The sequence below is a fragment of the Amblyraja radiata genome, chromosome 2 (genome assembly GCF_010909765.2).
Source record: "Amblyraja radiata isolate CabotCenter1 chromosome 2, sAmbRad1.1.pri, whole genome shotgun sequence".
Lineage (NCBI taxonomy): Eukaryota > Metazoa > Chordata > Chondrichthyes > Rajiformes > Rajidae > Amblyraja > Amblyraja radiata.
Window position 1 is genome coordinate 37,831,677 of NC_045957.1, and position 13,756 is coordinate 37,845,432.

General features: G+C 48.0%; 1 protein-coding gene across 1 annotated transcript in view; it reads left to right on the top strand.

The window, feature by feature from the left end:
• The first annotated feature begins 9,298 nt into the window (after window positions 1-9,298).
• The window catches only part of jcad (junctional cadherin 5 associated), a 30,076-nt gene continuing 25,618 nt past the window's right edge, over window positions 9,299-13,756 (top strand). The window contains exon 1 of the mRNA XM_033039310.1: window positions 9,299-9,357. Within this exon, the coding sequence (XP_032895201.1) occupies window positions 9,299-9,357 (59 nt within the window). The remainder of the gene's footprint in view (window positions 9,358-13,756) is intronic.

The following is a 13,756-nucleotide window of genomic DNA, read 5'->3' on the forward strand; positions in this document are numbered from 1 at the left end:
AAATACACAAATGCAGACCAAATGTGTAGGAGGGAACTGCAGATGCTGGTTTACACTGAAGATAGACACAAAATGCTGGAGTAACTCAACGGGACAGGCAGCATCTCTGGAGTGAAGGAACAGATGAGAGGGAATCTGGAGACATGGAAGAGTACAAAGAGAATGTAAGGCGTGAAAAAGACATCAAAGCAGATGATGATCAGAGGTCTTTGTGAGTGGTGGGCATTACATTAAGGGATTGCTGTGCTTGGTGTATATTGAATGTGTGGGAAGGAACTGCAGATGCTGGTTTAAAACAAAGGTAGACACAAATGCTGGAGTCTTTCGGCAGTACAAGGCAGCATCTCTGGATAGAAGGAATGGGTGACGTTTCGGGTCGAGAAAGTCTGAGGAAGGGTCTCAACCTGATCGTCACCCATTGCTTCTCTCCAGAGATGCTGCCCGTCCCGCTGAGTTACTCCAGCATTTGTGTCTATCTTTGATGCATAATGACCCTGGCCTTTTACAGGCAGGGTAGGGTGAGGGGCACACGCTGACATCTTGTGGCAGCCATTTTCTAAGTGATGGGAACAGCTGCATGAGGTGGGAAGCGGTGCTATTGATATTAATAGCTGGTGAAACTGATGTGCAAACATATCGATTCTTTGGGAAGAGGGGAGCAGTCAGTGAGCATCCCATTGTCCCTCACCCTCAGGACATCTTCCTGCAGCTGGCAGCCTTCAACACTCCACTCTCTGCAAAAAGAAAGAGATTTCTCCAGAAATTATCTTTATCCTAATTCCCTTTCTTTGCTGACTTTATTCTCACCACACGTGGAGGACATTTGGCCCTTGGTGCCTGTACTGATTGTGAGCAATTTTTTTGTTTAGTTTAGTTCCAAGATACAGCGCGGAAACAGGCCCTTCGGCCCCACCGAGTCCACACCGACATTCGCACTATCCTACACCCACTCGGGACAATGTTCACATTTATACCAAGCCAATTGGACCTACAAACCTGTACGTCTTTGTAAGTGCGGGAGGAAACCGAAGATCTCGGAGAAAACCCACGCAGGTCACGTGGAGAACGTACAAACTCCGCGCAGATAGCACCCGTAGTCGGGATGGAACCCGTGTGTCTCCGGCGCTGCTTTCGCTGCAAGGCGGCAACTCTACCGCTGCGCCACCGTGACCGGGCACCATATCTGAGGAAGGATGTGCTGGCTCTGGAGAGGGTCCAGAGGAGGTTTACACGAATGATCCCAGGAATGAGCGGGTTAACCTATGATGAGCGTTAGTCGGCACTGGGCCTGTACTCGCTGGAGTTTAGAATGGGGGGGGGGTCCTCATTGAAACTTACGGAATAGTGAAAGGCATGGATAGAGTGGATGTGGAGAGGGTGTTTCCACTAGTGGGAGAGTCAAGGACTTGAGAGCATTAATCAAAGCGTCGAACAGTGCAGGTGTCTGGATCTGATAGAACAATAAGGTTGGTGTGGCTGCCCAGCATGCTACTCCTGACGGATCCATGGGATAAAAGGGCAAAGTATCATTCTGCTATGTGCTTGTGCTGATAAAAATAGACATCCTGGCAGTGACAGGGAAAATGAGTCAGAGGAGCAGGGAGCAGAGATAAGGACACCGAGAGATACAGCACAGAAGGTAGATATTCCAAATGCTGGAGTAACTCAGTGGGTCAGACAAAGGGTTGCCAACTTTCCCACTCCCAAATAAGGGACAGAAGGTCAAAATACGGGACAAATTCCCGACGGCAATTCGTTGACCGTCTTGGCCGTGGCTGGGTGAATGATGAGTTGGTCTGGGTGCTGGAATGCACACAAAGCCCAGCCGGCGGGCCAGCTGAGGAGTTTTGGCCCGGGCCGCGCGCAAAGTCCGGCGCCCCATCCAACTCATGAACCGATGATCGGTGGTGTCGGCGGTAAGCGAAGGTCCGAAGGTCGGACAGCTGGCCGGGCTGCCGACCGACGGGACCACGGGCGAGGCGCTGCTGCTGCTGCACTCCATGGGCTGCACTACGTCGGGACGGGTGAGGCGGGGCCGCACGTGGCGCTCCGACCCGACAGTCCCCTCGACCCGAGTAGCAGCCGTCAAATACGGGACAAGGGCGGTCCCGTATGGGACAAACCAAATTAGCCCAATATACGGGATGTCCCGGCTAATACGGGACAGTTGGCATCCCTAGTCAGGCAGCATGTGTAGGAAGGAACTGCAGATGCTCGTTTAAACTGAAGATAGAAACAAAATGCTGGAGGAACACATTTTGGGTCGGGACTGAAGGTCGCGGTCACGTTTCGGGTCGAGGTTCTGAATAAGGGTCTCGACCTGAAACGCCCCCATTCCTTCTCTCCAGAGATGCTGCCAGTCCCTCCAGCATGACCCACTGAGTTACTCCAGCATTTTGTGTCTATCTTTGGGTCAGACAGCATCCTTGGAGGGAACTAATGGATGAGACCCTTCTTCCAGACCTCAACCCGAAACGTCACCTAGTCCTTTTTTCTCCACAGATGCCGTCTGACCCGCTGAATTACTCCAGCGTTCTGTGTCTTATCTTCGGTTTGAACCAGCATCTGCAGTTCCTTCCTGTACGATACAGCACAGAAACCGGCCTCTTATAAACCCATATGTCTGAACTATTTACACCAATCCCACATTAATCCCACTTGTAATGTTCCCCGCCTTCTCATCTTTCTCCACTACCAGACACATTTGGGGCAATTTACCGTGGCCTATTAACCTACCAATCCACAGGTCCTTGGGATGTGAGAGGAGACAGGCACAGTCACGGAGAAGACATGGAAACTCAGAGACAGAGATCAGATCAGCGCTTCCTTTCAAGGTCTGAAGAAGGGTCTTGACCCGAAACATCACCAGTCCTTTCTCTCCAGAGATGCTGCCTCCAGCTGTTTTTGTCTATCTTCTTTCAAGGGCAGTTGAGGATGAGCAGTAAATGTGGACCTTGCCAAAGATATTGGGAGCCAAACCATATCATGCCAAACCTCTGGAGAGAAGGAATGGGTGATGTTTCAGGTCGAGACCCTTCTTCAGACTGACGTCAGGGGAGAGGGAGATACATAGATAAGGAAGTGTAAGGTGCAAACATAGTCAAGTCAAGTCAAGTTTATTCACCACATACACATACGAGATGTGCAGTGAAATGAAAAGTGGCAATGCTCGCGGACTTTGTGCAAAAAGACAAACAAACAAACAAACAAACAACTACAAAAGAAACAAAGGGAATGGAGATCAAGGGACACGTAGAATAGATCATTGTTAGCTGGGAGAAGCGACCAACGAAGCAAACAGAGATAAAATGTAATCGGAGAACTAGGAAGGGGGAGGGATGGAGGGAGAGGGAAAGCAAGGGTTACTTGAAGTTAGAGAAATCAATGTTCATACCACTGGGGTGTAAACTGCCCAAGCGAAATATGAGGTGCTGTTCCTCCAATTTGCGCTGGGCCTCACTCTGACAATGGAGGAGGCCCAGGACAGAAAGATCCGTGAGGGAATGGGAGGGAGAGTTAAAGTGTTTAGCAGCCAGGAGATTGGGTAGATTTAGGTGGACTGAGCGGAGGTGTTCAGCTGAACGATCGCCGAGTCTGTGCTCGGTCATGCCAAACCTGTGCATTTGACTGTGAAGATAGACACAAAATGCTGGAGTAACTCAGCGGGTCAGGCAGCATCTCTGGAGAGAAGGAATGGGTGACGATTCGTGTCAAGGCCTTTCTTCAGACTGCTGTCTGCCTTCCACAGCCTCCAACCTTATCGTTCCGCGGCCCAGCACGGCCCGTTTTACCTTCTCCCCAAAATCCATAAACCCTCATTGTTTCTGCCTGCTCCTGCCCCATTTAATTAATTTCCATGTGCCTCGACTCCATCCCATCCCACCCTGGTCTAATCCCTCCTGGCCTATGTCCAAGACGCCACAAACGCCCTTCGTCTCTTCAATGACTTCCGTTTACCAAGCCCCCACTCCCTTGTCTTTACTAAGCAGTCTGAAGAAGGGTCTCGACCCGAAACGTCACCAATTCCTTCTCGCCAGAGAGGCTGCCTATCCTGCTGAGTTACTCCAGCGTTTTGTGTCTTTTCCTCTGTTTAAACCAGCTTCTGCAGTTCCTTCCTACACCTTTGACTCTGATTACACATTCCATGCACAAGGCTTTGGGGATTGCAGGGCAACATGTAGGCGGCAGCAACACTGCATCAGTGATGGATAGGAAAGGTTTAGAACAAGGGTTCCCAACCTGAGGTAAATTTACAAATCCAGAATCAACAAATGAACCCCCAGGGGGTAAATCTCGCCTACCCAGGGGGTAAATTTGTTGATTCTGGATTTGAACCTATATTTTCCTCATTGACTGACTGTGTTTGGTTCTGGTATACCGGTATCTGTTCATCATCTAGTTGCTCATAAATAAGTGAAATAACATTATTATGTGGTATTAAAGTTGCCTGGGGTAGACGCGATGAAAAAGCTTGGGACCCCCTGGTTTGGAGGATTATGGGGGAAATGCGGGCAGGTGGGTCATAAGGTCATAAGTGATAGGGGCAGAATTAGGCCATTCGGCCTATCAAGTCTGTTCCACCATTCAATCATGGTTCATCCATCTCTCCCTCCTAACCCCATTCTCCTGCCTTCTCCCCGTAACCTCTGACACCCGCACTAATTGATTATCTATCTCTGCCATAACTATCCATTGATGACCTCCACAGAATTCCACAGATTCACCATCCTCTGACTAAAGAAATTCCTCTCATCTCCTTCCTGAAGGACCATCCTTTAATTCTGAGTCTATGACCTCTAGTCCTGGAGTCTCCCACTAGTGGAAACATCCTCTCCACATCCACTCTATCCAAGCTTATCACTATTCTGTAAGTTTCAATGAGGTGGCCCCTCATCCTTCTAAACTCCAGCGAGTAGCGGCCCAGTGCCGACAAACGCTCTAGTGGGACTAGTGAAGATGGAACATCTTGGTCGGCATGGACACGTTGAGCTGAAGGGCCTGTTTCCATGCTATATAACTCGTAAGACTCTATGACTATCTCCATTCTTTTGTGCCCACCGCTGGGCGCAGCGGTAGAGCTGCCGACTTACAGCGCTTGTAGCGTCGGTGACCTGGGTACCACCCCGACTACGGGTGCTGTCTGTACGGAGTTTGTACGTTCTCCCCATGACCACGTGGGTTTTCACCGAGATCTTCGGTTCCCTCCCACACTCCAAAAGCGTGCAGCTCTGTAGCTTAATTGGCTTGGTATAAGTGTAAATTGTCCCCTGTGTGTGTGGGATAGGGCTGGTCGTCGCGGACTTGGTGGGCCGAAGGGCCTGTTTCCGTGCTGTATCTCTAAACTAAATCCCAGTTTCCCATATATCTGGGGAAAATGGTAATCCAGAATTTAAAGAACTTGTTTATTTGAAAATTTAAAATAAAATCAGGAAAAGCTGGAAACATTCAACGGGTCAGAGAGATCTGTGGTAAGAGAAACAGAGTCAATGTTTCAGTTTTGATGAAAGAACTTCAATCTGAAACATATTTTTATTTCACCACGAGCAGATACTGTCTGGCCTGCTGAGTATCTCAAGCATTTTCTGTTTGTAGTGACGGGCCAAAGTAAAGTGAATTGCAGCTTCCAATCCAGAGGAAGCAATGTTGAAAAGTCGGCCTTCATTTTTCAGACAACTCAGGAACTACAGTTGACCAGGCAGGAAGAGGAAGGAGCAAGCGATGACGAAAATAGCACAGGTTTCCGCAACAATATCCATCAGACACTTATTCTGCCATCATGTATGGAATAACATTGGCAGAGCCTGGTTTAACTTTGAGTGGATTTACAGATGAGGCCTGTGCTCAGTGCAGACGGAAACATTATCACAGTTATCCCATCATCAGTGTCTAAGATTAGCTGGCGCTTGGCTGCAATTTGTCAGGAACAGCTTCTTCCCCACAGCCATCAGACTATTAAACTCCTCAAACAAAAATCTGAACTTTAATAGCCTATTGCACTTTATATGCTTATTTATGTGTGTATATATATATTCAATGGTATATGGACACACTGATCTGTTCTGTATTTATTTATGCCTACTATATTCTGTTGTGCTGAAGCAAAGCAAGAATTTCATTGTCCTATCTGGGACACATGACAATAAACTCTCTTGAACTTGAACAATGAAGCCAGGCAATGTGTTTTGGGTCCCAGGGGAGCACCACACTTACCAGTTCCCTTCCAAGTTGCACATCAGGCTGATTTGGAAATCGCAAATTTATAATTGTTGCTCCTTCATCAATTCCGTCTCTAAATCCTGGAACTGCCTCACTAATAACGCTGTGAGAATATCTCAATTGTCAAGAGTGTTTTATTGTCACATAGAGACATTGAAACATAGAAAATAGGTGCAGGAGGAGGATATTTGGCCCTTCGAGCCAGCACCGCCATTCATTGTGATCATGGCTGATCATCCACAATCAATAACCCGTGCCTGCCTTCTCCCCATATCCCTTGATTCCGCTAGCCCCTAGAGCTCTATCTAACTCTCTTTTAAAGCCATCCAGTGAATTGGCCTTCCACAAATTCACAACTATCTGGGTGAAAAAGATTTTTCTCAACTCAGTTTTAAATGGCCTCCCCTTTATTCTTAAACTGTGGCCCTTGGTTCTGGACTGCCCCATCAATGGGAACATTTTTCCTGCATCTAGCTTGTCCAGTCCTTTTATAATTTTATATGTTTCAATAAGACATCCCCTCATCCTTCTAAATTCCAGTGAATTGAATATCCCGAAACAGAACAATTAAATTCTTACTTGTACAACAAAAAAGATCATATTCTCTCTCTCTCTCCCTCTCCCTCTTGCTCTCCCTCTAGACAGAGTGGGAATAAATGGGGACCTTTCCGGTTGACTGCCATTGACTAGTTGTGTTCTGCAGGGGTTGGGGTTGGGAAATAGGGAGTCTGCAGAAAGTATGCAGCGCAGGAGGATGAGGGGTGATCTTATAGAGGTCTATAAAATCATGAGTGGAATAGATCGGGTAGATGCACAGTCCCTTGCCCAGAGTAGGTGAATCGAGGACCAGAGGACATAGGTTAAGGTGAAGGGGAAACGATTTAATAGGAATCTGAGGTGTAAAGGAGGGTGTGCGTATGGAACGAGCTGCCAGAGGAGGTAGGTGAGGCTGGGACTATCCCAATGTTTAAGAAACAGTTAGACAGGTACATGGGTAGGATGGGTTTGGAGGAATGTGGACCAAACACAGGCAGGTGGGACTAGTGTAGCTGGGGCTTTGTTGGCCGATGTGGGCCAGTTGGGCCGAAGGGCCTGTTTCCACACTGTACCACTCTATGACTTGCACAGGTTGGGAGAGTGGGGAAAGAAGTGCAAATGAAATAAAGGGTAGCAAAGTGTACGGCCATGCACTTCGTAGAAAGAATGAAGGCATAGACTGCTTTCTAAATGAGAAGAGAATACAGAAATCAGACATTAATTTGCTGGTTGAGTTCGTGGTAAGGAGGGCATATGCAAGGTTCGCATGCATTTGGCAAGGACTAGTCAATAAAGCAAGGATGTAATGTTGAGGCTTTACAATGCACAGATGAGGCCACATTTAGAATAATGTGAACCGTTTTGGGCCCTATGTCTGAGGAAGGATGTGCCGGAATTGGAGAGGGTCCAGAGGAAGTGTATGAGAATGATTCTGGGGATGATTGGGTTAACATGTAAGGAGCCTTTGACGGCACTGGGCCTGAACTCACCGACGTTCATAAGGATGAGGGGGTACCTCATTGAAACCAACCAAATGATGAAAGGCCTTCACAGAGTGGACGTGGAGAGGATATTTCCATTAATGAGAGATTAGAGAACCAGAGGGCACAGCCTCAGAATAAAAGAACGTACCTTTAGAATGGAAACGAGGAAGAATTTCTTTAGCCAGAGGGTGATGTATCTGTGGATTTCCTTGCCAAGGATGGCTGTGGAGGCTAATATTACTTTAAAAGCAGAGATTGATAGTTTCTTGATTAGGAAGGGAATCAAAGTTAATGGGGAGAAGGCAGGGGAATGGGGTTGAGAGGGAAAAATAGATCAGCCATGATTGAATGGCACAGTAGAATCGATGGGCCGAATGGCCTAATTTTACTTCTATGTCTTATGGTTTATGTGGGCTACTTTCTTTGTAATACAGTACTGAGATATAAATGCTATTGAAACGATAGCTAGGTGGAGGAATTAGTTGACACCATTGTTGATGCTGTGAGGGCAATCTGAGGTTTTTCCTCTTTGATTAAAGTTTGAAATCCTGCTGCATTTTAGTTTCGTTTCGTTCAAAGATACAGCGTGGAAACAGGCACTTTGGCCCACAGAGTCTGCGCCGACCAACGATCCCCGCACATTAACACTACCCTACACACACTAGGGACAATTTTACATTTACACCAAGCCGATGAACCTACAAACCTGTATGTCTTTGGAGTGTGGGAGGAAACCGAAGATCTCAGAGAAAACCCACGCAGATCACGGGGAAGAGACTCTGTGCATCTACTTGATCTATTCCTCCATGATTTTATACCTCTATAAGATTACCCCTCATCCTCCTGTGCTCCAAGGAATAGAGTCCCAGCCAACCTCTGCCTATAGCATGGATATTCATTATATGGATTGGTGAAGAGATAGGAAGGAACTGCAGATGCTGGTTTAAAACCGAAGGAAGACTCAAAATGCTGGGGTAACTCCAAAAGACGTACAGGTATGTAGGTTAATTGGCTTGGTGTATGTGTAAATTGTCCCTAGTGTGTGTCAGATAGTGTTAGTGTGCGGGGATCGCTGTTCGCTGCGGACCCGATGAGTTGAAGGGCCTAATTTATTTTCTGTATCTCTAAACTAAACTAAACTCAGCGGGTCAGGCAGCATCCCTGGAGAAAAGGAGTAGGTGACGTTTCGGGTTGAGACCCTTCTTCAGACTCTCAACCCAAAAGGTCACCTATTCCGTTTCCCCGGAGATGCTGCCCGACCCACTGAGTTACTCCAGCGTTTAGTGTCTATCTTTGGTGAAGTGATACTTGGTGTGAGTGAGGCGGGGCTGGTTTGATGTGATATGTGGGGAAACGATTCCCCCACCCCTCCCCACATAACACAAAAACTAAAGCTCAGCTAAAACATGCAAACAAAACAGACAAAAAACAACAAAGAAGAAAGGGACAAGGCAGGCTGTTGGCGAGGCTGCCTCTCACGGTGCCACACGGTGAAGCCTCATTTAGAGTATTGTGTTCAGTTTTGGTCACCCTATTATAAGAAAGATGTTAAGCTGGAAAGGATGCCGAGAAGATTCATGAAGATGTTCCCAGGACTCGAGTGCTTGAGCTATAGGGAGAGGTTGGGCAGGTTAGGACTTTCTTCCTTGGAGGGCAGGAGGATGAGGGGTGATCTTATAGAGGTGTAAAAGATCATGAGAGGAATAGATCGGGTAAATGTAAAAAAATGAAGGTATCCATCTATATTTAAAACTGTGTGTGTGTGTGTGTGTGTGTGTGTGTTTCTGCCTGTCTTGTGGTTGCCAGCCTGTGGGTGCCAGCCTTTGATTCATTGCTACGCCAACACCAGACGCAGAAACGCCGAGATTTTTTCCATTTCGGTAGAGATTTCACTTTTCATTCCAAGTACCCACTCCTGATTAAATTTTGTCGTGTTTATGTACACATTTTTAATAAAATCCTTCTCCCCCCCACTGACTAATTTTGTCGCCTCCTGCTGACCAGCGACCATAACGGCTGCTGGCGCCCGCCTCTCGCCTCAAAGACGCCATTTAAAAACAGCCGCACTGCTGAGTGCTGGAATCTTATGTTCGGGGACGACTTGAGTTGGAGGACCACGTCTCCCGTGGGGGCTACGGGTAGGGAACGGGTGCGTTGGTCTGCACTTGGTCTAGTTACCTCTAATATTTCCAATGGGGAACTAGGAGAACATTACCTCTGGATAACAAATTGCCTACTTAAAACTAAATTGAGGAAGAATTTATTATCTCAGGCCTGCATTACTCAAAGCAATGCTGCTTAAAGGACGACCTAATCTACGAGTTTAGAAGACCCTGGACGAGTTGAAAAAAATGTCAAGGTCGTGTTGACTCGCCAAAGTAAAAGACCTCCTACGACCTCCTACGACTATGTCTACGACATCCTACGACTATGTCTACGACCTCTTACGACCCCCCTCGACCTCAGTCTTCCACACCTAAGACCAACTACGACTAGCTACGAGTGGAAAATGATCACATGATAAAATGATGTCATGTTTGCATTTCTTTCCGCGGGCCAGTTACCGACCTACGACTACCTACGACTACCATCATGACCTACTAGGACTTACCTACGACCTATCTACGTGTAAAAAGTATCAATTTTTTCCATGCCGACCTTTTTTTTACTCGTGGACATATTTTATCAAGCTATAAAAAAACGCCGCGACCTACTTGAGGCCACGAGTACACGGAGACCACTCAACAGCATGACGAAGAGTTATGAAGACTTCCTACGACCTCCTACGATCTCGTGGTGACAATGCTGCGCGTATGAGTCATGGGCAAACTCGGCAGAGGTCGCCAATTTGGTCGTGAAAGTAGGACAGGAGCTTTACAAAGTCAAATCTTGTTGCATCAGGCTAGCTTCTACAAGTAAATTCACATCAGCAAAAAGCAATCGGGAGCATGGACAGATCACTGCTTTCAATATGTACTGGTGCATCGTGCTAATTTGTGCTTTTCCTACATCAGGAGGAGAGCCAGAGCTATGCAAAGCTATAGATTCATTGATTCAATGATTCAATCATACTTTATTGTCACATGTATCTCGGTACAGCAAATTACTTAGTTTTGCACACAACCCAGTAGAATCATACAGCAGACCACACCGAGGTGGTCCACAAGTCTCAACAAAGGTATAATAGTTCACTGAGTATTCCTCTCTACTGCCTGCCGCCGCACGTGGGAACAAACTCTCCCCCCTCCCTAAATAATCCCTCCCCCCCCCAACCAGGACACTTCTTTCTCGGCGGCCTTCCTCTCTCTCCCCAATGGCCTCCCTCGTCTCTCCGGCGGTCCTCCTTGTTCTCCACCCCCCCCCCCCATTCTTCTACGGCCCCCCCTTACTCTCCGATGGTCCTCCTCGCTCTGAACGGTCCACCTCACTCTCCAACGGCTCTTCCCTCTCTCCGACCCCCCCCCCACCATCGCTCTCCGACAGCCCTCCTCACTCTCAGTAGTTGCTCATGGGCCCCTCCTCGCTCTCGTGGCGTGCATCCCGTTGTCATCCGCGGTGGGCGAGCCTGGGCCTACCAGAGGGCTTGCCCACCCCCCCCCCCCCCCACACTAGCAACACTCCCGGCCGCACTGACTGAGGTTTAGAGGGAAGGTACACAAAATTGCTGGGGAAACTCAGCGGGTGCAGCAGCATCTATGGAGCGAAGGAAATAGGCGACGTTTCGGGCCGAAACCCTTCTTCAGACTGATGGGGGGTGGGGAAAGAAAGAAGGAAAAAGGGAGGAGGAGGAGGAGCCCGAGGGCGGGCGGATGGGAGGGTGGGAGGAGACAGCTAGAGGGTGAAGGAAGGGGAGGAGACAGCACAGGCTAGCCAAATTGGGGGAATTCAATGTTGATGCCATAAGGACGCAAGGACCCCAGACGGAATATGAGGTGCTGTTCCTCCAATTTCCGCTGTTGCTCACTCTGGCAATGGAGGAGACCCAGGACAGAGAGGTCGGATTGGGAATGGGAGGGGGAGTTGAAGTGCTGAGCCACCGGGAGGTCAGGTAGATTATTGCGGACTGAGCGGAGGTGTTCGGCGAAACGGTCGCCCAACCTACGCTTGGTCTCACCGATGTAAATCAGCTGACATCTAGAGCAGCGGATGCAGTAGATGAGGTTGGAGGAGATACAGGTGAACCTTTGTCGCACCTGGAACGACTGCTTGGGACCTTGAATGGAGTCGAGGGGGAAGGTGAAGGGACAGGTGTTGCATTTCTTGCGGTTGCAACGGAAAGTGCCCGGGGAGGGGGTGGTGCGGGAGGGAAGGGAAGAATTGACGAGGGAGTTGCGGAGGGAGCGGTCTTTGCGGAAGGCAGACATGGGGGGAGATGGGAAGATGTGGCGAGTGGTGGGGTCACGTTGGAGGTGGCGGAAATGGCGGAGGATTATGTGTTGTAATTGCCGGCTGGTGGGGTGAAAGGTGAGGACCAGAGGGACTCTGCCCTTGTTGCGTGTGCGGGGATGGGGAGAGAGAGCAGTGTTACGGGGTATGGATGAGACCCTGTTTAGCGAGGTTTAGAGGGATGTGGGCCAAACTCGGCCAGGTGGGACTAATGTAGATGGGGAAGCATGGTCAGCGTGAGCAAGCTGGGCCGAAAAGCCTGTTTCCAGTATATTTGGTTCTTTGACTAAAAGGTTGACTGCAGTTCATTGGTTCAACGATGATCTCCCGAACCATATCGACATTGTGAATGAGGAGGTGTGGGCAGTGTTGTAGTGCAAAGTGGTGCACTAATGCCTGGACTTGACCAAGTGAATCCTAGGTTGTTGTGGCAAACAAAGGGAGGAAATTCTAGGGCACCCGTGGAGAATTTTGTGTTTTTATTATCGGTGAGGTACAAAAGATTTGCTGGCGGCTAATGTCGTAAGATCATAAGTGATTGGAGCAGAATCAGGCCATTCGGCCCATCAAATCTAATCTGCTGATGTAGCACCTTACATTCTCTTTGTACCCTTCCATGTCTCATTTCTTCTTCCTCCGATGTGGGAGGCAACCACAAGTGACAAAGGTTCACTGGACTGATTCCACGGATTGTGAGACTGTTGTGGGCGACCAGACCTGTATTCACCTGAGTTTAGAAGAGTAAAAAGGGATATCATTGAAACCTTTAACATCCAACTGGGTTCAACCTGGGCTGCACGGTGCCGCAGCGGTAGAGTTGCTGCCTCACAGCGCCAGAGACCCGGGTTCCATCCTGACTACGGGTGCTGTCTGTACGGAGTTTGTACGTTCTCCCCGTGACCTGCGTGGATTTTCTCCAAGAACTTTGGTTTCCTCCCACACTCCAAAGACGTACACATTTGTAGATCAATTGGCTTGGTATAAATGTAACATAGTCCCTAGTGTGTGTGGGTAGGATAGTGCGGGGATCGCTGGTCAGTAGGGACTCGGTGGGACGAAGGGCCTGTTTCCACGCTGTATCTCTAAACTAATCAAAACTAAACTAAACCTCTCTCTTAAGTTACAAGGCAAGAGTTTCAGGACTGAGAGAGGGAGTAATATTTTCACCCAGAACATGGGTGGACCTGTTAGATCCACAACCACTGAGGGCTGTGGAACCCAGGATACTGAATGTCATTAGGAAGAAAATAAATTAATTTATAAGGGCAAAAGGCACCAAGGATGTGGGGGAAAGATCAGGATTCTGGTAATGAGATGCATGATCGTATCTGATTCTATTGAATGGTGAAAAAGCTCAAAGGGCTAAATGGTCTATTTTGCTTTTATTTCTTACATTCATTCATCCTCCGTGAAAAGGGAGATAATTTTCTATGCATGGCACACCAAAGAATTATTATTTTTAATAAAATGTGGCATCCGATTCTCACTGCTACAATTTGCCAGTGAAGCTTAATTATTACAAACTCTCATGACTGTCTTGTGAATCAAAATTATACAATAAGTACATTTAGGGTATAAATATTAATGTTGACCACTTCAACTTGCAATCAGATTTTGCATTTACAGCAACTTGG